At 39.0% G+C, this 26736-nt stretch overlaps 1 protein-coding gene across 7 annotated transcripts in view; it reads left to right on the forward strand.

Annotated features, from left to right (window-relative positions):
* Nucleotides 1-26736, forward strand: part of FAM168A (family with sequence similarity 168 member A) — a 235585-nt gene that overhangs the window by 172286 nt on the left and 36563 nt on the right. For all 7 annotated transcript variants that reach the window (XM_042904870.1, XM_042904869.1, XM_042904868.1 and 4 more), the window contains one exon: nt 2802-2889. In XM_042904870.1, coding sequence (XP_042760804.1) covers nt 2820-2889 — 70 coding nt within the window. In that variant the 5' untranslated portion in view covers nt 2802-2819. The remainder of the gene's footprint in view (nt 1-2801; nt 2890-26736) is intronic.

Below are 26736 nucleotides of genomic sequence, written 5' to 3' on the forward strand. Positions count from 1 at the left end.
GTCACCAGTAGGTTCTTAGTAGTTAAGTTTTGGGAGAGTCAAAGTTACATACAGATTTTGGACTGCACAGGGGTTTGGCACCCCTAACCCCTGCATTGTTCAAGGGTCAACTGTATATGGTCAGCAAATTTCTCTCCTTCTCTGGGTTGTCTTTCACTTTCTTAATGGTGTCTTTAAAGCACAAAAGTTTTTAGTTTTGATTAATCCAGTGTATTTTTTTTCCTTTGGTTGTTTGTACTCTTGGTATATTTAAGAAACCATTGCCAGTCCAAGGTTACAAAGGTTTATGCCTGTATTTTCTTCCTTCTTGTATGAGTTTTGTATTTCAGCTCTTTCATTTAGGTCTTTGATCCATTTGGGGTGCTAGTCTTGACCCTGCCCTTAACTTGCTTTGTGACCTTGGGCTGTTCATTACCTTTTTTCAGCTTCACTTATTTCATCTATAAAGTAAAAGTTGTTATGTGTGTATATATAGAGCAACAGAAAACAGATCAGTGGTTGTCACAGGCTGGGAATCAATGGGAGGGTATTGAATACAAAGATGAGAGAACTTTTTGGGGTGATGAAAATGCTTTATATTTTACTTGTGGTGGTGTTTGTATGACTACACATTTTCAGGGGTCATAGAACTATATACCCCAAAGGGGTAAGTTTTACTATATGTAAATTATACCTCAATAAATCTGTTTTAAGAAAACCTTACAACACCTTTATAAAGTATGTAATATTTTCCATTTTGAGGCTAGAGGAAACTGAAGCTCAGAAAGGTTAGTGGCCTGTGGTCCCACATTTGGTAGGTGGCAGTGCTAGGATTTGAACCTAAATCTATCTGATCATAGAGCTTGTGATCTTCCTACTCATGTTTAGTCTGTCCCTGAAACTATTAAGAGTATGTGGATTCTCTCGTAAAGGGTTGACTTACCCTTGAAAGCCAGGGACCGTGTCTTCCTGCAAGCAGCTTCCCCAGAAGTGGCTGTCACATTCTTAATCCAAATTTTGAACCCATGGAATATCTCATTTCTGTCAGTCATCAGTAGGGCTTGGAATCAATGCTGTTGTGGGGTGCTCCCCAGTCAAGATATCCTTTTGAGGCTGAGGCCCTCATTTTGGAGCAGGAGGAAACCATTTCCAAAGTTTTTGAGTTTCTTTGGTTATGAAAAACATTTTCATACCTTGCCCAATCAGCAACATGGATTACCTTCTTATTAGGAGTGTGACTAGATTTTACAGGGCCAGTTGTGCTGCTTAGTACTTTAACAGTCTTGCTTACGCCACATTATTTAGCAAAGAACTAGTTGGGTAGAAGAGAGACCTAAGGCAGGAAAAGTGTACAAGTTGTCTTCTGTGTTGTTGCTGCCATCACATCATCACTATCATCATTTACATGTGTGCACCACCTGACAGTTGGTGGTGTATTTTGACATTCTGAGATCTTTTTTAATTCTCCCAGTATCTGTTAAGGAGAGTGCTTATATTTAGAGAGAGAATGTTACCTGGCCATATTCTTAGATAACTCTGGATGCAAGGGGTATTTTCTCCTTAAATTGTGCCGAAATATATATATATCCTGTAACCTTCATCCTCAAGTTTTCAGTTCATTTACTGGTAGTAGTTTAATCTAGCCTGTTGCCTTGGGGTCATTTGCCAGGGCTGCCCATTGGCTACCTTTCAGGAAGTTCTAGCCTCTGGAATTAACCAGTAGCATTTTCCTTTTTGCCTGTTTGACCACCCTGCCTTCCTCTCCTTGGGAACCCATCTTTACTCCACCTCTCATTCCAGAAGCCTGGAGAGACTTAATTAATCTCAGAGCAATTGTCATCAAGCCAGTTGTTGACTGCCTGTCTTGACATTTGGCTTGTTTCCTGTCCTGAGGTGCTATAAGAGAAGTTAATGACCTAAAAAATTGCCCATCCATCATGTGAGCCTAGTTAGGAGAGAATTGTTTGATTTTTATGAAGTGTAGATAATATATTTGTAGAGACAAGTTTTTCAAACATGTACTGGCCTATGTGTCAGAGATGGTTCTCTAAACAAGATGGGACAAATGGGCTGTAAAACAGAGTTTAATGACAGATTTTTCCATTAATCAGAATGGAGAATGTGCTTCATTAAGGTAATTAACAAAGCACTTGTGCAGGTGATACTTACTGCACACAGATTTCCAAGTTTCTTTCTGTTGAACAAATTTTGAAAGAGATCTTGACTGTGTTTTGCATTAAAATTCTCAGTGGTGATAAATTTCCATTTTTCCCAAATCTGTTAGTAACTGGTATCTTGTCCTCTGCAGGTGCAAAGGGTTGGTGAGACACTTGCTGCTCTTCCTAATAGTCTGTGTATTTATTGTTTGGCTCTTACACTCCCCTGATGAACAGTAGAAGTGCATCCTTACCCAACTCCCGGACTGGCATCCTTAGCATTGGAAAAGACCTCAGAGAGCCTAAACTAATTGATTTGACATCATGATGTTAGAGTCCGGAGAGGGGAAGTGACTTGGCCAATGCCACACAGTATACCAGTGGCAGAGTCATCTGTGGGATAGTGGGTCTGGTTCTGAACTAAAAGCCAAAAGGTCTGGGTTGACATTAGGCAAGTTGTATCACCTCTCTGCTTCTCAGTATCTTCATTTGTATAAGGAGAAAAGTGTATAGCATAGGGCCAAGTACAAACAAATGGCTTTTTGCTTCTTTTCTGCTATACCATGTTGTTCTCTGTGAGTATAAGTTGAAGATTATAGAAGGGAAACTGATGTCAGGGAAAATGAACAATCAATAATCAGTGCTATTTTCTTTGTTTCTGTATAGGATCCTCAGTCTTCCACAATGAACCCTGTTTATAGCCCCGTGCAGCCTGGGGCTCCTTATGGCAACCCTAAGAACATGGCCTACACAGGTAAGTGGTGTGAAAATAGTTCTCATTTTGAAAAACGGTGGTTAAGGGCATTACCAAATAACTTGCTGAATGACTTTTGGTGTACTGTGCCTCCAAAAGCCCTGGTAAAGCTTGGGAACTTGTAGAAGAGAGATATGTCTGGGGTTCAATGGAGATGGAAATGACATTCTTACAACTAAGGATTGTTGAATTGTCATCTAGGGGAAAGGAAGGGAGGTAACATTTATTGAATACCTACCATGGACCTAGCCCTGTGATGCACAGTTTCACATATCATGTTTGATTTTAAACCGGTTTTTCATGGTACAGCTTCTTATCACCATTTGACAGTTGAGAAAGCCATAGTCACAGTAAGAGGCCATAAAACAAAACCAAAAATAGATATTTGAGCCCAGGTCTGCTGATCCTGAAAGCTGATCTTTTTCCTGAACTGCATACCAAGCTGTTTCCTACTTCTCTCTTTGTGTATGTTGTCCCTCTGTCTGGACTGCCATTGTCCCCTGATAGCATCACCTTGTTCTTTAAGAACTCCACTCTGAGCTCAGAGAGCACTCTTCCTGGAATCATTCTCTCCCATACTTGGCCTTAGGCAAATTTTTTTAACCTTCCAGAGCCTTTGTATTCCCATTATAATATTACCTTCTTCCTTCCTTCCTTTCTTTTTTTTTTTTTTTTTTTTTTTTTTTTTTTGTTCCTCACACTTATTCTTTATTCTAGGTGTTTGTTTTTTTAAATTGAAGTATAGTTGACACACACTATTACTTCAGTTTCAGGTATGCAGCATACTGATTGGACAAGTCTATCTGTTGTGCTGTGCTTACCACAAATGTACTTACCATCTGTCACCATACTACACTATTACATTATCATTGACTATCCCTATGTTGTACCTTTTATCCTTGTGACTTAATTCATTTTATATCTAGAACCTGTATCTCCCACTCCCCTTCACCCATTTTGCATCCCCCATCCAACTCCCCTCTGGCAACCATAACCATTAGTCTGTTCTCTGTATTTATAGGTCTGTTTGTGTTGTGTTTAATTATTTTTTAGATTCCACACAAAGTGAAACCATGGGGTATTTGTCTTTCTCTGTCTTACTTCACTTTAGTGTAATACCCTCTAAGTTCATCTGTGTTGTTGCAAATGACAAGATCTTCTTTTTTATGGTTGAGTGATACTCCATTCACACACACACACACACACACACACACACACACACACACGCCCCACATCTTTTTTATCCATTCATCTGTCAGTGGACACTTAGGTTGCTTCTATAATTTGGCTATTGCAAAAAAATGCTCCAGTAAACATACAGATGCATATATCTTTTCAAATTAGTGTTCTTTGGGTAAATACACAGTAGTGGAATTACTGCATCATATGTTATTTCTGTTTTGAATTTTTTGAGGAACCTCCGTACTGTTTTCCATAGTGATGGCACCAGTTTGCATTCTCATCAGCAGTACACAAGGGGCCTTTTTTTTCACCAACACTTGTTCTTTTTTGTGTTTTTGATTTTAGCATGAGGTGATATATCATTGTGGTTTTGACTTGCATTTCCCTGATGATGAGTGATGCTGAGCATCTTTTCATGTGTCTCTTTGCCATTTATATGTCTTCTTTGGAAAAACGTCTATGCAGATCCCTTGCCCATTTTTAATTGGATTATTTGGGGGTTTTTTGGTGTTAGGTTATGTAAGTTATTTATATAGTTTGGATATTAACCCCTTCTTGGGTATATCATTTGCAAGTATTTTCTTCCAGTCAGTAGATTGCCTTTCCATTTTGTTGATGGTTTACTATGCAAAAGCTTTGTGTTTTGATGTAGTCCCAGTAATTTATTTTTGCTTTTGTTTCCCTTGCCTTAAGAGACATACCTAGAAAAATGTTGCAATGGCCAGTGTCAGAGAGATGTTTTCTTTTAAGAATTTTATGGTTTCCTGTCTCACATTTAGGCCTTTAATCTGTTTTGAGTTTATTTCTGTGTATGGCTTAAGAAAGTGGTCCACTTTTATTCCTTTGCATGTAGCTGTCCAGTTTCCCAGCTACATTTATTAAAGAGACTGTCTTTTCTCCATTGTATATTCTTGCCTCCGTTGTCATAGATTAATTAACCGTGTAAACATGGGTTTATTTCTGGACTGTCTATTCCATTCCATTGATCTATGTGTGTACTTTTGTGTCAGTACGATACTGTTTTGATTTAGGGCTGTCATAAGGATTAAATGAACTAGTGTAAGGCACTGAGCATATAATATCTGGCATAAAGTAAGCACTTAAAAATGTTATTATTTACAAATAAATAAAGATGGGTAAAACATATGGTAATAGAAATAAATAAGAAAATGTATTTAGATTGTCCAGCATGGTGCTTAGCATAGCATGGGCCTTCAAGAATACAGTGATTATAGATCCAAGGTGAAGGTAACAATATGAATAAACACATTGGGACGTAAGAAGGTATGGTCAGATTACATACAGTCATTACTTGAGATTAGTTGGAGTAAAGAGCAGGAAAGGGGAAATGTGGGGGAGCGCCTGGCTGGCTCAGTCAAAAGAACATGCAACTCTTGGTCTGAGAGTCATGAGTTAGAGCCCCACACTGGGAAGGAGATTACTTAAAAAAAAGAAATAAAATCTTTATTAAAAAAAAAGAAAAGGGGAAAAGTGGGAAATGACACTCAAAAAGTAGATTAATAATGGTCTTCATGGCAGGATTGGAAGTGAAAGAGGGAGTAGAGAGTTTTGTCCCAGAAGAGAGTCATTGGCAGTGAATTTCGGAATATATTGGTTCCTTCTTATAACTTCGCACTTTACTGTGTATCCTAACTTCCTAGACAGAAACTTGAGGGTTCTCTAAGTGTCCTTTGTTTAATTGTTCCATACTTTGCTCTGTAAAAACACTAGGAAGGTGCTTCAGAAATTCCTCAAATAATGTGATTTGATTTATTAAAAATATTTAGAACTATTTTTATAAAGTATGTATACAAATAAGATGATCAGTGTGTTAAGCTTCTAAGAATGCATGTTAATTTTTAAAGAAACACAAATAGTCATAGCTACTTGTGTTTGTAAATCAGGATTTTCTTAATGTGAGGCAACTCAAAAAAACATTCAAATATGTTGGATGTTGAGCCTGATATAACTATAGCTGTTATTACTTTCAATTTCATATGTTTATGTTTATCACAACAGCCTTATTATCCCTACTTAACATTAATAGTAAATATTTTGAAATTTCTGTTTGAAAATATTTACGATATGCTAAAATTGTTGTGTGTTTACTCTAAGAAATTAATGCCAAAACCAGGACCTACCGAGCAGTAGTTGCTCTTTTTCTTCCCAGTTTAGTGTCTCAGCAACCCAAGTCTCTTTGGCAGAGAGGACTGAGCCACTTTGGCAGACAGAGCCCAGGGGAATCCTGTGGGTTTCCTGTGATTCTGGCTGCATTCATTCTCACTGAATTGCTAAACTTGAGAAAGAAGAAAACAGTTGCATTTATCTATTGATTTGCTCAAAAAAGATTAGGCTGTGTGATATATTGGGAAGGAAGTGGACCTTGTTTCTGCTTGGCACATAGTATTAGAACTTGGTAAATGTATTTTGATTGAATGAACAACAACCAGGGGCCCCTGGGTGGCTCAGTTGGTTGAGCATCTGACTTTGGCTCAGGTCATGATCTTACAGCTCGTGAGTTCAAGCCCTGCGTCGGGCTCTGTGCTGTCAGCTCAGAGCCTGGAGTCTGCTTTGGATTCTGTGTCTCCCTCTCTCTCTGCCCCTAACCCACTCACATTCTGTCTCTGTCTCTCTCAAAAATAAATAAACATTAAAAAAAATTTTTTTTTGAATGAATGACAACAAGATTCAGATCCCAGCTCTGTTAGATAATAGCTAGGTGACTTTAACCTAGCTTAACCTTGCTTAATCTCCCTTAATTTAAATTTCTTTTATAAACTGAGATAATAATACTTACTCCATAGGACTTGTGAAAATTAAGTGAAATAATTAGTATTCCTCCCAAGGGAAAGAAGGAGGAGTGTCTTTGTTTCTAAGCCTGAAACTATGTTTTAAGTTAATTTCTCTGCTGCAGATTCTAAGGCCACATAGGAAGAATAAACTCCACACAAATAGAGTAAGTTCAGACTTCACATAGGCCAAGGTTTCAAATTCTTCAGGAAACTTTCTTTTTTAAGCTAAGCTTCCATTGTCTCTGTATTTTTGAGTCAGTTTTTTTTTTAATTTTTTTAAATGTTTATTTATTTTTGAGAGAGAGAGTGCGAGCAGGGGAGGGGCAGAGAGAGACAGAATCTGAAGCAGGCTCTAGACTCTGAGCTGTCAGCACAGAGCCAGACATGGGGCACAAACCATGAACCGTGAGATCATGAGCAGAGCTGAAGTTGAATGCTTAACCAACTGAGACACCCAGGCACTCCCCCTTTTTTTTGAACTGACAATATGATTCTTCCAAGATCCCAGCTTTTTAGAAGGAATTCGAGTTCCGTTGTCCTTCCCAGGACCCAACGCCTCATCTCCCACCTCCAGTGGTGAAATAAAGCAAGCCCTGTAATTGCCCAGACCAACATCAGCTATGAGAGTTAGTTTCCTCTTCAGTTTTTCACTCCTGGGGATTTCTTTTTCTTTCTTAAAATCTCAACTCTGCTTATGTTTATTATATGACATGAAGTGTTTGTTATCCAGCTTTTCAAGATGTTATGTAGTAAGTAGATTTTCAGGTTATCTTCTCCATAGTGCTGGAAATAGAAAACCCAAGTAAGATAATTTATAAGCAAATGCCAAATGTAATGCATTAGAGTAAACATTTGTTATTGTTAATAACAGTAATGGTTATGTTAAAGAGTATTACCATTTGGCAAACACATGCTGAGTACTTTCTATAATTAATCTTATTAATCACAAACCCCATAGGATCATCTTTTAATGGTGGTTTAATTGGTGGTTTAATTCAGGTCATAAAACTTGGCCAGTGTATATAGCTTCTAAAAGATGAGGAAATATCAGGTCTTTATGATTTCGAAGTATATGTGCTTCCTGTTATAGTAAGCTGATATGTTTTAAAATATGTACTCCTTTTACTGTTCCCAGTGATAAGCTAGATGAGAGGGTTGTTTTTTCACTTTCTAGGACTAGGGAGCCTTACCTTGGAGGGGCTAGAAGCCTGCTTCTGGCCAGCAGTTTGGAATAGGCTAGTGAAGGGCAGTAGAAGCAAAAGTGGAAGGTCAAGTTCATTGTGGTCTCATCTGCCTCAGAGGTAATGGGGTAGTGGCCACATGGAACAGAGATTGGAAAAACTGATTTGAAATTCTCTGTGGAATCTGAGACGGAAATAAAATATAACTACACAATTATGATTCTGACATCAGTTCTAATGTGTGGGTTTTTTCCTCACACCATGCAGTTCTCCAATACCAGTCAGGTATCCTACAGTTCAACTCAATTCTGATACTATCTACTTGGAGTTAGTGTCAGATTCCACAGATTGAGGGCTCAATCCCACAACACTGTCTTTATTTCAGATGCTAATCGCACGCCCAAGTTGTTACCTGTACTTCTGACTGATAGCCTGTAAATCAGAGGTTCCCACAACCACTGCCTTGGGTTCATTTAATCTGGTAGAGCAGCTCAAGAACTCAGGAAACCAGTTTACTCACTAGATTATTGGTTTATGGTAAAAGAATATAACTCAGGAACAGGCCGATGGAAGAGATGCATAGGGCACGGAATGTAGAAACGAGCACGGAAGCTCCAGAGGGTGCCACTCTCCCTGCACCTCCATGTGTTCACCAGCCTGGAAGCTCTCCAGATCTTGTCCTTTTTGCCTTCTATGGGGACTTCATTACATAGACATGATTGATTAAACCATTGGCCATTGGCAATTGATTCAAGCTGCAGCCCCTCTCCTCTCCCCAGAGGTCAGGGTGGTTGGACTGAAAGTTCCAACTCTCCAATCACATGTTTGGTTCCCCTGGCAAACCTGTCCCCATTGCTTTCCAGATGTCACTCATTAACATAAACAGATGTGGTTGAAAGGAGTTTATTTTGAATGTCAAGATACCTTTATGGCTCTTATCACTTAGGAAATTCCAGTGGTTTTAGGAGCTTTGCACTAGGAATAAAGATGAAGACCAAATATTTATTTCCTATTGTAAATCATGGTATACAGCAATACAGTATATTTCAGTGAACAGTTGTCTGCTAGTCAAATGACAGTATTTTCACGTCCTTTTTAAACTCCTTTACTGAGCACTTACTGTGTGCCAAAAATTGATCTCAGTGTTTTACAGACAATATTTTTATACTTGAAACAGTCCTGTGAAGTGATTATAATTAGCTCCTTGTGCATCTTGGAAAAGAGAATTCAGAGAATATACTATGTCCATATACTTTAAAACACTTAAAACGTAGTGTTATAGACTGAATATTTGTGTCTCCTCAAATTCATATGTTGACACTCTCTCTAGTTCTCACTGTGATGTTATTTGGAGTTCGGGCCTTTGCAAGATAATTAGATTTAGTTGAAGTCCTGAGGATGGGGCCCTCATGATGGGATTAGTGCTCTCATAGGAAGAGAGACACCAGAACTCTCTCTCTGCCATGTGAGGACACAGCAAGAAGGCTGTCATTAGCAAGGCAGGAAAAGAACCTTCACTAGAACACAGTTGGGCTGGCATTCTGATCTCATATTTCCATCCTCCAGAGAGCGAGAAATCAATGTCAAAGCCGCTCAGTTTGTGGTATTATATTATGGCAGCCTGAGCCAGTTAATAAAGATAGTAAATACAGTGAACACTTAAATACCCTTCACATAGATTTACCATACTAGGGGGCTCTTTAAAGAATGGGGCATTTCTTTTTCTGAAAGGCCTCAGAAACATTTCTCTGCCAGAAGTTTGCAATGTAGACAAGACCTAAATAATTCTCCATGCTCCTTTCCTTTCCTTTCCTTTCCTTTCCTTTCCTTTCCTTTCCTTTCCTTTCCTTTCCTTTCCCTTCCCTTCCTTTCCTTTCTTTTCCTTTCTTTTCCTTTCTTTTCTTTTCTTTTCTTTTCTTTTCTTTTCTTTTCTTTTCTTCCCTTCCCTTCCCTTCCCTTCCCTTCCCTTCCCTTCCCTTCCCTTCCCCTCTCTTCTTCTCTCTTCTTCTCTCTTCTCCCCTCCCCTCCCTCCTTTTCCTTCCTCTCCCCTTCCCCTCTCCTTCCCTCCCCTCCCCTCCCCTCCCCTCCCCTTCCCTTCCCTTCCCTTCCCTTTTCCTTTTCCTTTTCCTTTTCCTTTTCCTTTTCCTTTTCCTTTTCCTTTTCCTTTTCCTTTTCCTTTTCCTTTTCCTTAAAATGTTCTGATGCTGAGAGTGTCCAAGCATCACCAGAGATCTAGAATAGATGCTGAAAAGAGGACACATATTGGAATCTATCAGATCTGGGGTGGACTCCAGGCTCTGCCACTAATTAGCTGTAGGACCTTGGGTGAGTTCTTTAATTTTTCTCAGTCTCATTTTCTTCAACTCTAAAATAGAGTCATGATCTATACAGATGGTTGGTTCACAGGCCCATGAAAATGTTTATGAAGTCTAAGGCACCATGGCTGGCTCAAATGTGGTGTTCAGTTAACAGTTGTTACAATGCACAACACTAAGTATATCTCTACTGGGGAAAGAATGTGGGGTAAAGAATGAGTGACTTAGATTTAGACCTGATTCTACCATTTAAAAACTGTGTGATGTCAGATAAATTATTAAACTTTCTAGGCCTCAGTACATCATCTGAAAGAAAAAGAAAAAAAGCAACGGGGGTGGGGGGAAACCGTTAGGAATTTATTCTTCACAAGACAGCAGAGAGTAATAAATGTAACAGGGCCAGCCATTGATTTGGAGTGAAGTTTCCAAAACCCAATTGGAAAGAATTCTGAAATGTGAGAATAGATGGACCTCTTAAAGTAACCCATAATTTTATAGGTGAGAAGATGGAGAAGTGTTTTGCAGAAATGTTGGAACTGGGTCCCCCTGTTTCGGGTTTGTGTATTCATTGTCTCTTTACCACAGAGCAACATCAAGGTTTCATCTTACATCCTCTCCTGGTTACTTCTCAGTCCTCTGCTGGTCCATACCAGCTCATATCCTTTCCCCCACTCCTGTGCTGGGCCCTAAATGAATTTTGTGCTTTCAGCTCACAGCAATTATCATTGAAATACTTCAAATACTCCAACAAAACACATGACTCTCAAGGTTGGAAAACTAGGAAATTGATCTGTTCAAAGACTTCGTTGTCATTTTTCAGTTTTTTTTTTCCTAGAGTGCTTTTTTTGCTTAAAAAAAAAAACTGGATTTAAGAAGTATATTTGTATTTGACACAGTTTTTCAGGTGGAAGACCTTGATAATTAAGCTGACAGTGTGCAGATACAACGAATAATCATTGTAATGTCAGTGAGACTAAAAAAGAGTATCTTTCTCTTCAGTGACCCCGGCCTGCACCCTTCACCCTCCTTTGTGAGGATCACTTGATGGAGGTTTTAAGACTAACTATAACTAGTTTGTTCTTTGCAAAGAACCTTTTGTGGGGTTTTTCCCCCTCATATTTATTTCTTATAACAAGTCTAGGGAGATAGCCCTTATTTTCCAGATGAAATGTTGGGATCAGGCTTCCCAAGGTCACATTGTATAGCAGAACCCAAACCCCAGATTTTCTGCATTACAAAGCAAGTGCTTTTACTGCTCTAGCCAACTTGGCTATCTCTTGGACATCATAGTGATTAGGATCTTAGATGAGCCCAGGAAATGGTGAAAACTACTCCACAAAACTCCCTTCTGATGTTCAGACTGAATGTCTACTCAGGAAAGACTTCTCAGGTCAATTAATTACTTTCACCTATGACTGAAATAGGTCTCTAAGAAGAATTCTTACTAACTCTTCTCCCTGTGGTTACTAGTAATCTCCTTGTTGTTAAATCCAGTGGACCCTTGTCAGCCTTTCTTCTAATTTGACACTTCTATATCATTTGAAACTCCAGATTCCTCCCTTCTGGAAGTTTTCTCATTCCTTGCTTTTCATTGATTACAACATAGTCTTTCTGTTTATTTTTCTGTTTGTTTTTCCTTTCTTCTTCTCTGGCTGTTCCTGAGTCTGTCTGCTTTCCAGTTTTTCTTTCCCCACTCACCCAGTAAAAGTTGGTGTTGCCCAAGAGCCCACTTTCTCTTTCATCTTAGTTCCAGCTACTGTCTGTAGGCTGATGATTCATAAACTCTAGCTCTACAGCAAACCTCTCTTCTGAGCTTCAGACCAGTTTATTATCTAGCTGTCTTCAGAACCTCTTCTCCATGAATGTCTCCTATTTTGTTTAGATGCATCATGTCTAAAACTGAGCCTATTATCTTTCCTTATAATGCATTTTTCCTTTTATCAGTTTGTAATTAGTACCATCATTCACCTATTCCCTCAAATCAGAAACATAGGAGTCCTTCTTAATACTGCTTTTTCTTTTGCCTTCTAAAGTCAGTTACTAAGTCCTGTCTTTTTTTTTAAATTGTGGTAAAATACACATAACATAAAATTATTTGACATCTTAAACATTTTTAAGTGTACAGTTCAGTGGCATTAAATACATTCAGATTATTGTGCAAGCATCCGCACCGTCCATACATAGAACTCTTTTCATTTTTTTTTTCTCAAAATTATTTAAATTCTAGTTGGTTAACATATAGTATAGTATTAGTTTCAGGAGTAGAATTTAGTGATTCATCATTTACATGTAATACCCAGTGTTCGTCACAAGTGCCCTCCTTAATACCCATCACCCATCTAGCCCATCTCCCACCCACCTTCCTCCATCAACCTTCAGTTTGTTCTCTGTCTTTTGTAGCCCCCTTTTCCCCTGCCTTCCCATATGAGTGAAATCATGGTATTTGTCTTTCTCTTACTGACTTATTTGCTTAGCATAATATACTCTAGCTCCATCCATGTCATTGCAAATGGCAAGATTTCATTCTTTTTGATGACTGAGTAATATTCCATTATTTGTGTGAGAGGGTGTATACACACACACACACACACACACACACACACACACACATATATCTGTATATACCACATCTTTTTTAAAAAAAATTTTTAATGTTTATTTTTGAGAGTGAGAGAGGACATGAGTGGGGGGAGGGGCAGACACACACACACACACACACACACACACACACACACACACACACAGAATCCAAGCAGGCACACAGAATCCAAGCAGGCTCCAGGCTCTGAGCTGTCAGCACAGAGCCCGACATGGGGCTTGAACTCATAAACCGTGGAGGTCGGACACTTAACCTGCTGAGCCACCCAGGCACCTCCTATACCACATCTTCTTTATCCATTCATCAGTCGATGGACACTTGGGCTCTTTCCATAGTTTGGCTATTGTTGATAATGCTGCTATAAACATTGGAGTACATGTACCCCTTTGAATCTGTATTTTTCTTTTTTTTTTTTTTTAAGTTTATTTATTTTGAGAGGGAGAGAGTGAGAACAAGTTGGGGAACAGAGAGAGGGTGACAGAGGATCTGAAGCAGGCACTGTGCTGACAGCAGAGAGCCCGATGCAGGACTTGAACTCAGGAACTGTGAGATCATGACCTGAGCTGACGTTGGCCACTTAACCAACTGAGCCACCCAGGCACTCCGTCGAATTTGTATTTTTGTATCCTTTGGGTAAATGCCTAGTAATGCAATTGTTGGATCATAGATTAGTTCTATTTGTAACTTTTTGAGGAACCTCCATACCATTTTCCAGAGTGGCTGCACCACTTGCATTCCCAGTAGTGTAAGAGTGTTCCCCTTTCTTCTCATCTTCCCCAACATCTGTTGTTTCCTGTGTTGTTAATTTTAACCATTCTGACAGGTGTGAGGTGGTATCTCATTGTGGTTTTGATTTGTATTTCCCTGATGATGAGTGATGTTGAGCATCTTTTCATGTGCCTGTTAGCCATCTGTTTGTCTTCTTTGGAAAGATGTCTATTCATGTCTTTTGCCCATTTCTTCTTCTTTTTTTCCCCCTCAAGTTTGTTTGTTTGTTTGTTTGTTTAGAGAGCATGAACAGGGAAGGAGCAGAGAGAGAATTGGAAGCAGGCCCTGCACTCAGTACAGATGCGGGGTTCTCTAGTACTTACAACCCTTTAATGATACGTCATTGTCCTTTGGTTGAATTGAAAACTCCTTAGTTTGCAAGAGTAGGTTTTTATGACCTGACCATTCACATCCCTCCAGCCCATTTCCTGCTCATCCTATGTATCTGTATTTTCCAAGTGGTGGCTGGTATTATGTTTTTATTTAGAGCTATAATTTCACTAGAGATCATCAGGGCCAATCCTCTTCTCAGGTGAGGAACCTGAGGTTTCATAAGTGCCTAAGGACAACACCTATTACAGTTCACCATGAATTCAATATCTGATTTACCTCTCTCTTCCTAGTACTCAGCCCCTGGCATGCCATGAATATTGACTAAGTATTTTTTAGTCAGATAGATGAACTAACCGATACCAAAATTGGAAGTAGAACCCAAAACTTTGACAGTTAAACTAGTTTTCTTTCTATTCACCTTATGCTGCTTTTTAATTTCCAAGCCACTTATGTGTAAAACATCTGGCATACAGTTATGCTCTTATTAGGTAGTAAAACATTAGTAGCCATTGTTTTGTTATTAGTCATCATTATGGGCATACCTTATTTTATTGTGCATCGCAAATAGTGCATTTTTTACAAACTGAAAGTTTGTGGCAACACTGAGACAAGCAAGTCTTGACACCATTTTCCCATTAGCATTTGCTTGTTTCATGTTTCTGTGTCACATTTTGGTAATTCTTAAAATATTTCGAACCTTTCCATTACTATATTGTTATGGTGATCTGTGATCAGTGATTACAGCTTGCTGAAAGCTTAGATGATGGTTTATATTTTTTAGCCATAAACTATTTTTAATTAAGGTTTGTACATTGGTTTTTTTAGACATAATGCTATTGCACACTTAATAGACCACACTATAGTGTAAGCATTACTTTTATATGCACTGGGAAACAGAAAAGTTCGTTTGCTCACTTCATTGCAATGTTCACTTTATTGCAGTGGTCTGGAACTGAACCTGCAGTATCTCCAAGGTGTGCGTGTATATCACCAGCACCTGGCACAGTGACTTAGTGCAGAATAGACTTAGTGAATTTTGAAAGAAGGAAGGGAAGACGAGAAGAAAGAGAGAAGTTAGTAGCCCTCTGTCATGGCAAGGAGAGTCTGGGACAGGTAGCCAATGTGGAAGAGATTGTTCTTGCTTTGTAGGTGAATGAACCGAGGCCCAGAACATTTAATTTGGATAATCTATTGTGACTGGTCAACCCCTCTATATGGACTAAATGGAATAGGGAGATTTTTCTACTTATGAGTTTTGTATAGATAGCACAGATCTTCAGAGGAAACAAACTTGGTTTATAGCAAATTTTCTTTTTTCAAACAATGATAGTTGAAGTCTGATGATTCCTTTGAGCTTCTTAGCAAGGAAGAGCTGTCCTTAAACCTCCTGATGTTAACTATGTAGTCAGCCTTGGACAGGCTCATTTTGGGTCTTGGCTTCTTTGGTAACAAAGCCAGATTTGACTTTTAAAAACAAAAATTGGGGGCGCCTGAGTGGCTCAATCGGTTGAGTGTCCAAGTTTGGCTCAGGTCATGATCTTGCGGTCTGTGAGTTCGAGCCCCGCGTTGGGCTCTGTGCTAACAGCTCAGAGCCTGGAGCCTGCTTCAGATTCTGTGTCTCCCTTTCTCTCTGCCCCTCCTCCGCTCATGCTCTGTCTCTCTCTCTGTCAAAAATAAATAAACATTCAAAAAAAAAATTAAAAAAAAAAACAAAAATTGACTCACCAATGACAGATATCTTCTGAAGCGTGAAAAAACAGGGCCCACAAAACTCCTGATAATAATAAATAAGAGGTACAATACTTTACAACTTAGAAAACTTTTTACCATTTGTAATTTCATTGAGTCCTTACAACAGTACTATGGGTAGAAATTTTTATTTTTTATTTTTTTTAATGTTTATTTTAGAGATAGAGGGAGAGAGAGACAGTGTGTGAGTGGGGGAGGAGCTGAGAGAGGGAGACAGAATCTGAAACAGGCTCCAGGCTCTGAGCTGTCAAAACACCCAGGTGCCCCTAGAAATTTTTATTAAAACATCCATTTTATAGGTGAAGACTCAGGTTAATAAATATGTGCAACTTTATGCTGTTAGTAAATTGCAGCGAGGCTCTTCCTATTCCACCAAGCTGTCAGGCAAAGCCTCTCTGGGTTTTGGAGAGAACACAAGAAGTGAGTGTGTCTGCCTCTGATACATAATGTGTGATGTCAACACAAAAAGCAGATGGATTAAATCTTGTCTGGGCAAGAATCATGCACTTTAAACTAATTTGCTGTTGGCTTATGACAGATTTACTTTCCTGGATCACAAAATGATTTCCCACTTCTGTAGAAAAGATCAACCTTTTCCCCCAAAGAAAGAAGTGTTGGTGGTGGTGTTGGATTATTATTTCCTTGCTCCTTCTTGGCTTCCTGTTTTCTGTAGTTGTTCATTTATTTCATGTCTTTCTAGACTGTGAGCTCTTTGAGCAGCAGTCATGTACCTTCTGTGCCTAGAACAGAGCAGACAGTTAGTTACTCATTAAATATTCATTGGATTAAGTTATTTATCATTATGTTTATATTATAATGTTACGCTTGCTGTTGATAATTATTATAGTAATAATTACCATTAATGACTGTCAGTGCAGTGCCACGCACTTTACAGACATTGTCTCCAATTCTCATAATAACCATACAAGGGAGAACTGTTATCCTTATACATATGAGGGAATAAGGTTCAGCTTATTAAGTAACTTGCTGAAGGTCATGTAGCTTTTAAGTGTCACCTTAAGCGAAATATAAGTAGACTTACATTTTTTTTTGCTTTATTGTGGCAAAATATACATAAAAATTACCATTTTAGCCATTTTTAAGTGTATAATTTATTGGTATTAAGTACCTTTACAGTGTTGTGTGACCATCTCCACTATTTCCAGACTTTTTCATCATCCCAAACAGAAACTCTGTGTCCATGAAATAATAATTCCCCATTCCCCCCTCCCTCTAACCCTTGGAAACCTCTAAATCTCTGTCTCTATGAATTTGCCTATTTGAAATATTTCACATAAATGGAATCATATAATATTTGTCCTTTTATTTGGTTTATTTCATTTAACACAATGTTTTCAAGGTTCATCCATGTTGTAGCTTGTATCGAGATTTCATTCCTTTTTATCACTGAATAATATTCCATATAATGTATCTGTCACATTTTGTTTATCCATCTGTTTCTTTAAATCCTCTGGAATAAACTTCAGCCCAGGGAGGTTGGACCATGGCTGCAAGCCTCTGTGTCAGCCCCTCAGCCATCAAAGGCAAACTCGTAAACCCTGTATTTGGAGGACAAGGTCCTTCTTGCCCACCCTAGATGAAAAAACTGACACAAGGAGTTTAAATGACTTTTCCAAAGTCATAAAGGATTTCATTAGTTTTGCCAGGCTTTAAAGATCCTCCTCTGACCTCTATCTTATGCTGAATGAGGGGAAGACCTAGCATAAATAGTTTCTTTATTTTGGCTCACTTCCCTCATTCAAAAAAGTAGGAGGTTGCCTTAGGAGCTGTTAAAGGGAAAGGTAAGCCAAGTGGGTGCCCCTTTCCCCTTCGGTAGAGATCTGTTCATACCCATTTTATGTATTAGGCTTCTTGATGAGGTTTTGTTTGACAAAAAGGGTTCTGCTGCTACAGTAGGGAGCTAATTGAACTGCTCAAGATGAATTCTGACCTTCTAATTCTCTTATACACCCTGTTCTTCAAAGTGTGAGATTATCAGCTTTGTGAAGACAACACATACAGTGTGTCTTTTGTGTGTATTGCCCCTCTATTGACTCCCCACCTTAACCAGCACGGATTAAGAAGGGGAAAGACAGACATGTAAGTAGACAGTTACAGCACACTGAGATAAATGCTGTCGCAAAGGGATGTGCCATTGTGTTCCAAGAGTCTAACCTAATAAATAGATGTACAGATTGCTATGAAAACTTGGTGGGTATATGGGAGGGGCCACAACTCTGGCAGAGGTTGTGTCAGGAAAGGCTTCTGAGAAGTCAGGCATGGAACTAGGTCTGAAAGCACGAAGAGAAGCCGAGTTCCAGGTCTGCTGCTAATGACTCAAGACGCTGGAGCAAGGCCTGCCCATCTCTCTTGCCTTCCCTTCCCATCTAGGCTGAGGGGCTTAGATGTGTTGTTTAGCAATTTGCCTTCCAGCTCTAACATTCTGGGCATTAATCTATAAATTTTTGTTAGCCTTCTTTCATTAAAACAACTGGCTCATTCCCTTAAACTATTTCTTTTGCTTCTTGAACAAAATTTTCTGTGCCCCTTCTTGGAATCCCTGGTGTTGATGAAGATTTCAGAAACAGGGAAGATGCAGTCAGCTGAGAACCCTCTCCTATAGTGACTGTGCCTTCTATCATCTCAGGGCTTCTTGCCCCAGAGCTCCTGACCTTCTTGGGCAAGATCAGTAGGAAACCATGAAAGCCTTTTCATAAGTGTCCTCCTATGAAAGGTCGGATACAACCATAGTCACCACTAGGGCCCTTGTCCTGCTGATTAAGCTCATGCAATTTAATTTCATTTTCTATTAGTTACTTATGGTTCTTAGTCAATGAAAATATAATTTTGTGGCTGTGACTACAGCTGAAAATTGGCGAGATATCGATAAAGGACTTGAATTTTTGGCCGTGCTATGTAGATTCTCATTGGAATGATGACTTTTGCTTAATGTAGTGGGGAGAATCTCTGCTAGAAGTCAGAGACCTGAGTTTGACCCCTGGCTCTGTCTCTAACTGAAAACTTAAACAAATCACTTTATTTTGGAGGACCTTAGTTTCCTCCTCTATAAAGTAAGAATAATAATACCTACCTTATCTATCACTTGTTTGTAAGACTTTAAGGAGATAATTGATCAGTAAGAGCTTTTTAAATGAGACAAAGCTAATTAGGAGTGAGCTGCTGGGTCCATGATTGTTCTTATCCTGGGGGTTAACTCCTTGAGCAGACTGAGGCCAGGGAGGCCTGGAGGTTGATGAGACTAGCTACTTTACTGGTGCTGAAATTCTTTTTTGAAGGGAACTCCCTGGTGTATGGGGGCAAAATTGGCCTGCTTCCTGGGAGTTCTACTTCCCAAGGAATCACAGGGTTTCTGGGGAGCAACTGGAAAAGTCCAGAGCTTGGAAAAAAGGGATACCTGGGTAGAAAGGACACCTTTATCTACCCTAGACACTACAGAGTAAGTTGGTTTCTCCTGTGGAAGGGTTAGTAATAACTAACAGCTATCTATTATTACCAATAATGGTTGCTGTTTGTTGGTCATCCATTATTGGCCATGCACAGTATTTTGGAAACTTTCCTACCCAAGTGTACTTGACATCAGAGGAGAACAAATTCATCTCTGAATCAGTGGGGGAATATAGCCCAGAGCGGATCTCCAAGGTTAAAAATTACTTGAAGCCCCTGCATTATCTTCAAACTGCATAAGAATTTTGTTTTAAGTCACCATTATATAGTCATAGTTGTTTTCTGTACAACAGATAATTTAAATTGTTTACCCTCTGGTATAATTACCCTACCAAGAAAGTACACTATATTTGCTCATTTACCCTTTAGTATACTGTTGAGTACCCACAGGGGTTCCTGTGCCCAGTTTGAGAACTGTATCATCATTATTTTAGTTAACCTTTATTTTCCAAAGTTTTTATTGATACAGACACAAGTTAAGGAAGATGGAAAGACTTGTCCCTGTCACAGAGTAGTGGAGCCAGAATCAAGTCTAAGTTTGGATATTCCATTCTCTTAATCACTGAGTTACTTGTCTATATTATTTACTGCCTTAGAATTGTTTATATTTCTGGAACACTTATTCCTCTCATAGGCAATTACTGTGTCCTCAGTGCTTAACATAGTGCCTAATTCAAAGTAAACTCTTGGGGCACCTGGGTGACTCAGTTAAGTGTCCAGCTTTGGCCAGATCATGATCTCGCAGTAGGCAGGTTCAAGCCCTGCGTCAGGCTCTGTGCTAACAGCTCGGAGCCTGGTACCTGCTTTAAATTCTGTGTCTCCCTCTCTCTGCCCCCCACCCCGAATCATGCTCTATCTGTCTCTCTCTCTCAAAAATAAATAAATGTTTAAAAAATTAAAAAAAAAAAAGGACAAAGTAAACTGTTGATTGGTTGAATGATTAAATGGCAAATGATCAAGCCTCTAATAATGAAGCCTTTTCAGAGGTTCATAAGTATCTGGCAAATTGACCTCAGAGTTTAGAATAAATGTTTTTCTCTTAACTCTTCTCTAAACCAGTGATGCACAGTTAGCTCTAAGCCAGTACTTCCACACAGAAAATGATGGTATTTGTAGAGAACTCTGGATAAACAGACAAGGCTACGAGGGAGTTCCTGTGCCCTACTTCCTTCCCAGACACCCTATGTGCTTAAGGAATCAGTGTCTCGATTCATCTGTAACCCATTGACAGCTCCTAAGCTACCATGAATGGTATCTAAGAATTATCTGGTTTTTATTTGTCTTACCATTTCCCCAGTATACACTCATATACATCCTATCTGCTCCATCTTTGTACCTATCCATCCCTCATCATTGCTATCATGAACACAGTTGTGTTGTGGAAAAAGGTTGAGAGTTTGGACCAAATTGTGGGTTTCCAAAGTCTCTGTGACCTCTGTGGCTTCAAAGTATAGTCCCAGGTGTAGGAATTTGTTAGAGATGAGAATTATTAGGCCCTACCCCAGACCTCTGGAATCAGAAACTCAGGAGGTAGTTCCCAGCAAGCTATTTTCACAAGCTCCCTAAATGATTCTGATGCTCCTATCTGCCATCTAGTAACTGTTCAATAAATGACATTCTCTTCTCTCCCAGTTCTTTAAGGTTATCTAGAAATCTTGCCATCATTAATTCCATAATTTCTCTGAGAAATGCCCTTTGAGTTCCCAGCAGCTTTAGAACAGAGATCATGTGTCATCTGTGACAAGGGTGGCTGGCCCCTTCTCAGACAGATTGGGAGGTCTTTGAACAGGCAGTCTAAACCCTGGATATGGGAATAGAAACTACAGCTTCCAGCATGATAGCCAGCTATCGTATCTTTTTCCCTGCACATGTTAGGAGAACTAAATAATTGGTCCCTAAAATTGGCTTTAAAAGGACTCATGTTGGGTGAGGTCAAAAGTGTGATTACTTGAAAATTGCTCTGCTGGTGGGGAAGGTACTTGAATTTAAGTGTCTAAATCAGATTTTTGCTATTACTGCTCTCAGCAGGAAGAGGCAGAAAAATCAATAGTCCGTGGTTTTGTTTAAGCTACAAAACCACACTTCTTACCTCCAAAGGTCTCTGGCTTCCAAAGATTTTGTCTTTCACTGTCACCACAGGTGCTGTCACGATTGTAAGTTTATGCTGAGTTCCTTGAACTCTGTCCTCTTATGTGTGCATGGTAGGAGGCCTGGAAGCTTTGTGGTACCATGAGATAGGTAGGTGTGAGCATCCAAGACCTGGCTCCAGATCTTCCTTCCCTTTTCCCTCCTTAGGGTAGACCCTGAGCTGGGAGAATTGAATTCAGAAATGCAGACAAGAGGGCTGGACACAGTGTCCAAAGGGGTGGTCTCTTCCTGAGCAGCTACATTATGATTTTAGGTTACTGGCAATCCTTGAGTTTCCAGAGGAGCTTGGAACTTTGAAGAAGAATGCTGAATGACTGATATTATTTTACTCATTTCATCATTTGAGTACCCATTCCCTAAGAAGTCCAGTGCTAAGTGTTTCTCATATAGCTTAATGGTTAAGGCTGCCTATTTTTGAGTCTTAGCTCCATCATTTGATTACTTTATATCACTTATACAAAGTATAAGTGCCTGAAGTATAAATACCTGAAGATGCTACTGGAAAACTTGACTATTTGTAGCTTAAACAAAGTATATTTTTCTTACATAAAGAAAAGTCTGGAGGTTAATGACTGATGGCATTGATTTATTAGGTCAGTGATTTCAGGACCAGTATTCTGTGACTCTTTTGGCTCCCCCCCCCCTTTTTTTTTTAAGTTTATTTATTTATTTTGAGGGAGAGAGCAAACAGGGTAGGGGAAGAGAGAGAGAAGGAAGAGAGAGAATCCCAAGCAGGCTCCTCATTGTCAGCACAGTGACCAGTGCAGGCTCAAACCCACGAACTGTGAGATCATGACCCAAACTGAAATCAAGAGTGGGAGTTTTAGTACTTTTTTGCGCCTGTTGGCTTTCCCCTTTTGATCTAAGATGGCTGCTATAGCTGTAAGTATCATGTCTGTGATTGAGGGAGGAAAAAGGGAGTATAGAGGAACATCAGTAATGTTTGTCCTTTTACTAAGAAAGCAAAGGCTTTCCCACAATTCTCTCAGGAGATTTCTGTGTAGATCTCGTTGGTCAGAATTGGGCCACTTAGCTAATTCTAAGTTCTGGGAAGGCTGGAAAAATGAGTTTTTAGCTTTGCCAGCCTGAATAGTCAAAGAGCAGAGGGGGCTGGGAATGAGCATTGGGTTAGCTCACCCACGGTCTACCACAGTGGCCTCAGCAAGTAAATGGCTTCCCTGGCTGGTTTCCTCATCTATAAAATAAAGATAGTAGTAGAACCTACCTTATGAAGGAGCTGTGAGGGTTAAATGACATCAGTGTAAAGTGCTTAGCATAATACTTGACACATAATAAGTAATAATATTGTTTTATTACTAATATTATTTCAGCTTCATAAAGTAATTATTATCCCATTTTACATAAGAGGAGGCTGAAGCTCTGTGAGTGGAAGTAATAACGTGCCAGAATTCAGAGTCTGAAATGGCAAAACTGGTTTAGAGCCTATATCTGAATCTAAATTCCACACTTCCTTTTTCTGCACTGCAAGTTGAGTCAGCAGGGAAATGGAGGTTGTTTGATGAGTATGCCTTGGCACACCCAGGGCACTAGCCACACACTTGGTGAATAGAGTGTGAAGGCAACTGAAAAAAATAGATTTGGACAGTGAGAGCCCCAGCAGAAACCCCTGTCGGTGACATATAAGGACAAAGAGAACCACAACTTAGGGAGTTATCACAGGACTGATACTAGATCCACCATATTGGGGGATGAGAATTTGAGAAAACCAATTTGGAAATATAATTTGATAAGAACTGTAAGAAAAGCCAGTTGTGGGGGGTAGTCAGAAGGGGCCCCTACTCTAGCCTCAAGGGAGGAAGGTCAAGGCAGACTTTCTGGAGAATGAAATAAGGTGAAGGGCAAGGGAAGGACAATCAAGCATTGAAGACATCCTGAACGGTGACCTAGAAGCAGAACAGTCAAATGGAGTATGCTAGAACAGCTTTGGGTTTGGTGTTGGTAAAGTGTAAAATGCCAGGCCAGAGTCGCCATGAGGGGAGATGGGACATCTAGATGGATAGAAGACTTGGAGGGTTATTATGCCATGCTAAGAACTTTGCAACTTTATCCATAGCAATATCTTTATCCTTCTTTGGATATTTGTTTGGAACTTTTATTCTTGGCCACCAGAATGGTTTAGGCATGATGGATAGATTGGCATTTTCAAAAGATCTCTCTGGATATGTGCAGAGAATGGATTAGAGGGAGAGAAAATGGAGGTTAGAACACAAGTTAGGAGCTCTTTAAAGAGGTCAGTCGAGAGACCTGAACTAAGGGTGGTATTTAGGATGGACAGGAAAAGACACTCTTGAGACATTTTTAGAGAGAACACTATCTGGCATACAGTAGACATTCAGCATTTGTGGAATATGAATTAATAATTTAGGACTTGATACTGGATTCAGGAAGTGAGGGAGAAGGAAGAATCAGGCTTCCTCTGACTTAGGTGACAGGTTGCACGGTTATGCCTTTCACTGAGTTCTCTGGAGTACCAGGGCTAGCATATGTCTGGGAGCTTTCCTTGTAATTTCTCAGGTAATTTCCTCATAACCCTTTGGGAATCCCCCTTTTTCCTAGTGCTGGGATTTCTAAACCCAACACGTGTTGGTAATGATGGGACAAGATAATGCTATTCCCGTTCTACAGATTTGGAACCTGAGGTGCAGAGTAGTTAAGTAACTTGCCGAGGTACTCAGCTTACAGCATGTTGCCTGTTAGAGCATATTGCCTTTATGTGAGACTCTTGAACTTCCCATTGTAATTTCAACTGATTATAGGCCATAATAAAATAAGCAATAAAATTCAGAAGATTAGATTGATCTAATTACTCAGCTGTTAAAATGAGGCCATGAGTTAATCATAATTCAATGCACCTTCTAATTCAATCCAATAGTGTACAATATCATTTGCATTATACAAAGAAAGGTCTACTGATGCCTCTTTAGTGTTAAAAGGAAGAAATAAAATAACTCATAAAAATAGAATCCACGATTCCTTTACCCTTATTCTTCTTTATTAGATAGATCTGGTGTCAGTCTTGTCACTTGCATAACTGTGAACCTCAGTTTTCTTATCTGTAAAATAGGGGAGATTTTCATTTAACAGTAGCTGTTATTATTTTGCAGACACAGAAATGGAGATTCAGAATTTGATAAGGATTATAAGGGTCTTACCCGGGTCACACAGTACTTTAGTGGCAGCTCTAAACAAAAAATATGTTGAAATGGAAGCATTTTGGGGGGAATCTTTGAAGACATGTTCCATATTTCAGCTTATTTGAAAACCCAGTCCTGGTGTGCATGTCATACCATCTTCTACCTTCTTCCTTTAGGACCTCACTCGTGAGCTCATAAGTCTCTAGGAACATCAGTCTTAAATTTGTAGAGCTCAAAAAGAGTTTTTAGGACATTTTTACATAAAGCTGGAAAATATAAGTATCTGAATTCTAGTCCTGGCTCTGCCTGAAGGATGAGTAGCCGTTATTTGGAACAGATGAAATATCTAACCAATAGGAGATCAATGGAATCTACCTAAGTGTCCATTAATATAAACATTTTGTGGTTTCTGTTGTTATTTTTCTTTATTTCTAAAACAATGTGCTCATTTTAGAAAACTCAGGAAATACTGAATATGAGAAAAAAAAAAATCCATAGTTCATCTGATCCAGAGACCATCACTGTTAACACTTTGGTATATCTTTTTTTTTCCTAGAACTTGTAAAATAAGCACACATACACATTATTTTTCAATAAAAATGAGATTATATGCTGCTCACTGTCCTGTAACACCTTAATTTATTTAAGGAAGTTCGAGTTGTTGGGTTATTTAGATTTGTCTCATAACGCCCTGTTGACAGACATTTAGGTTTCTTTAACTCTCACTATTAACCAGTAGCACAAAGCAGAAATAATAGACTGAAAATAAATGAGAAAAATGCAAAAATGTGGGGATACTTTCATTTATAAATTTTTTTAAAGAGACAAAAATGCTTTATAATGCATAAAAGATTGTAAGTATACATAAACACAACAGTACAAAAAAAATTACCTATATTCAAAGCATAGTGACTGGTTCGATGTTTGCATAAAGAGCCACACTAACTAGGTAGGATCTTGCTTTTGTCCAGTTTGTGTTTGACCAAGCAATAATAGGTTTAATCACCAGGAGTCATGTAAGGGGGAGGGAAAGGCAGGAGGTAAGGGACGTGATTGAGGATCTAGAAGATTTTCATTAAATAAGACCATTTAGGGAACTTTTAATGAAAGGGACAGGGGTGGGGACTAACATTTATTGAAGTACTTACTACTCTGTACCAAGTTTTGTGCTAGGTATTTTGCATGCTAAGTCTTAATTTTCTACCCTGTAGTATATTATAGCCCTGTGTTCTTGAGGCTCAGGTAAAGAGACTTGCGTATGATTTCATGTCTGGTTAGTGGTACACTGGACTTTTGAATCCACATTTGCCTGCCTTCAGACCACCTGTTCTTCCTGCTGGACTATGATGGCTCCCATAAGAGAGCCAGAGCAGGAGATTCTTTCTCCCGATTCTCAGAAGGAATGAGTCCTTTCCAAAAAAAAAATTCCTATGGATCCTCTTACCTCCTTAGGCTGTCATCTTCTCTCTTTTCCTTTACTGTCAACATCTTTACTCACTTTTCAACACAGCCTGCTGTTCCAATGCCTTTATTAAATCTGCTGTATATAAAATAAAAAGGCAGATATTGCCATACTGGATTAAAAAAAAAAATCAGGATCCAACTGTATACCGTCTACAGGAGATACCACTTTAGATTCAAAGATACAAAAATGCTGAAAGTAAAAGAATGGAAAAAGGTAATGTAATAGCAACCATAAGAAAGCTAGAATGGTTATACTAATATCAAACAGAATAGACTTTAAAACAAACCCCCCCCAAAAATGTTACTGGAGATAAAAAGGGATATTTTATAATGATAAAGGGTCAATCCAGCCTGAAGATGTAATGGTTATATATGCACCTAACAATAGAGCCCCAAAATACACAAAACAGAAGGTAACAGAAATGAGGAGCAAAAGAGATAATTCAGCTGTTATAGTTGGAAACTTCAGTACCTCACTTTCTTTGACCACTGCATCCTGCTGACTTCCAGTACCTCACTTTCAATAATAGATAGAACAACCAGACACAAGATCAACAAAGAAATGGAAAACTTGAACAACATTGTATACCAACCATATCTAACCAGTATCTGTAGGACAGTCCAACAGTAGAATATAATTCTTCTCAAGTACACATGAAACATTCAGGATAAACCATATGCTGAGCCATAAAACAA

Source organism: Panthera leo, chromosome D1 (assembly GCF_018350215.1).
Source record: "Panthera leo isolate Ple1 chromosome D1, P.leo_Ple1_pat1.1, whole genome shotgun sequence".
NCBI lineage: Eukaryota > Metazoa > Chordata > Mammalia > Carnivora > Felidae > Panthera > Panthera leo.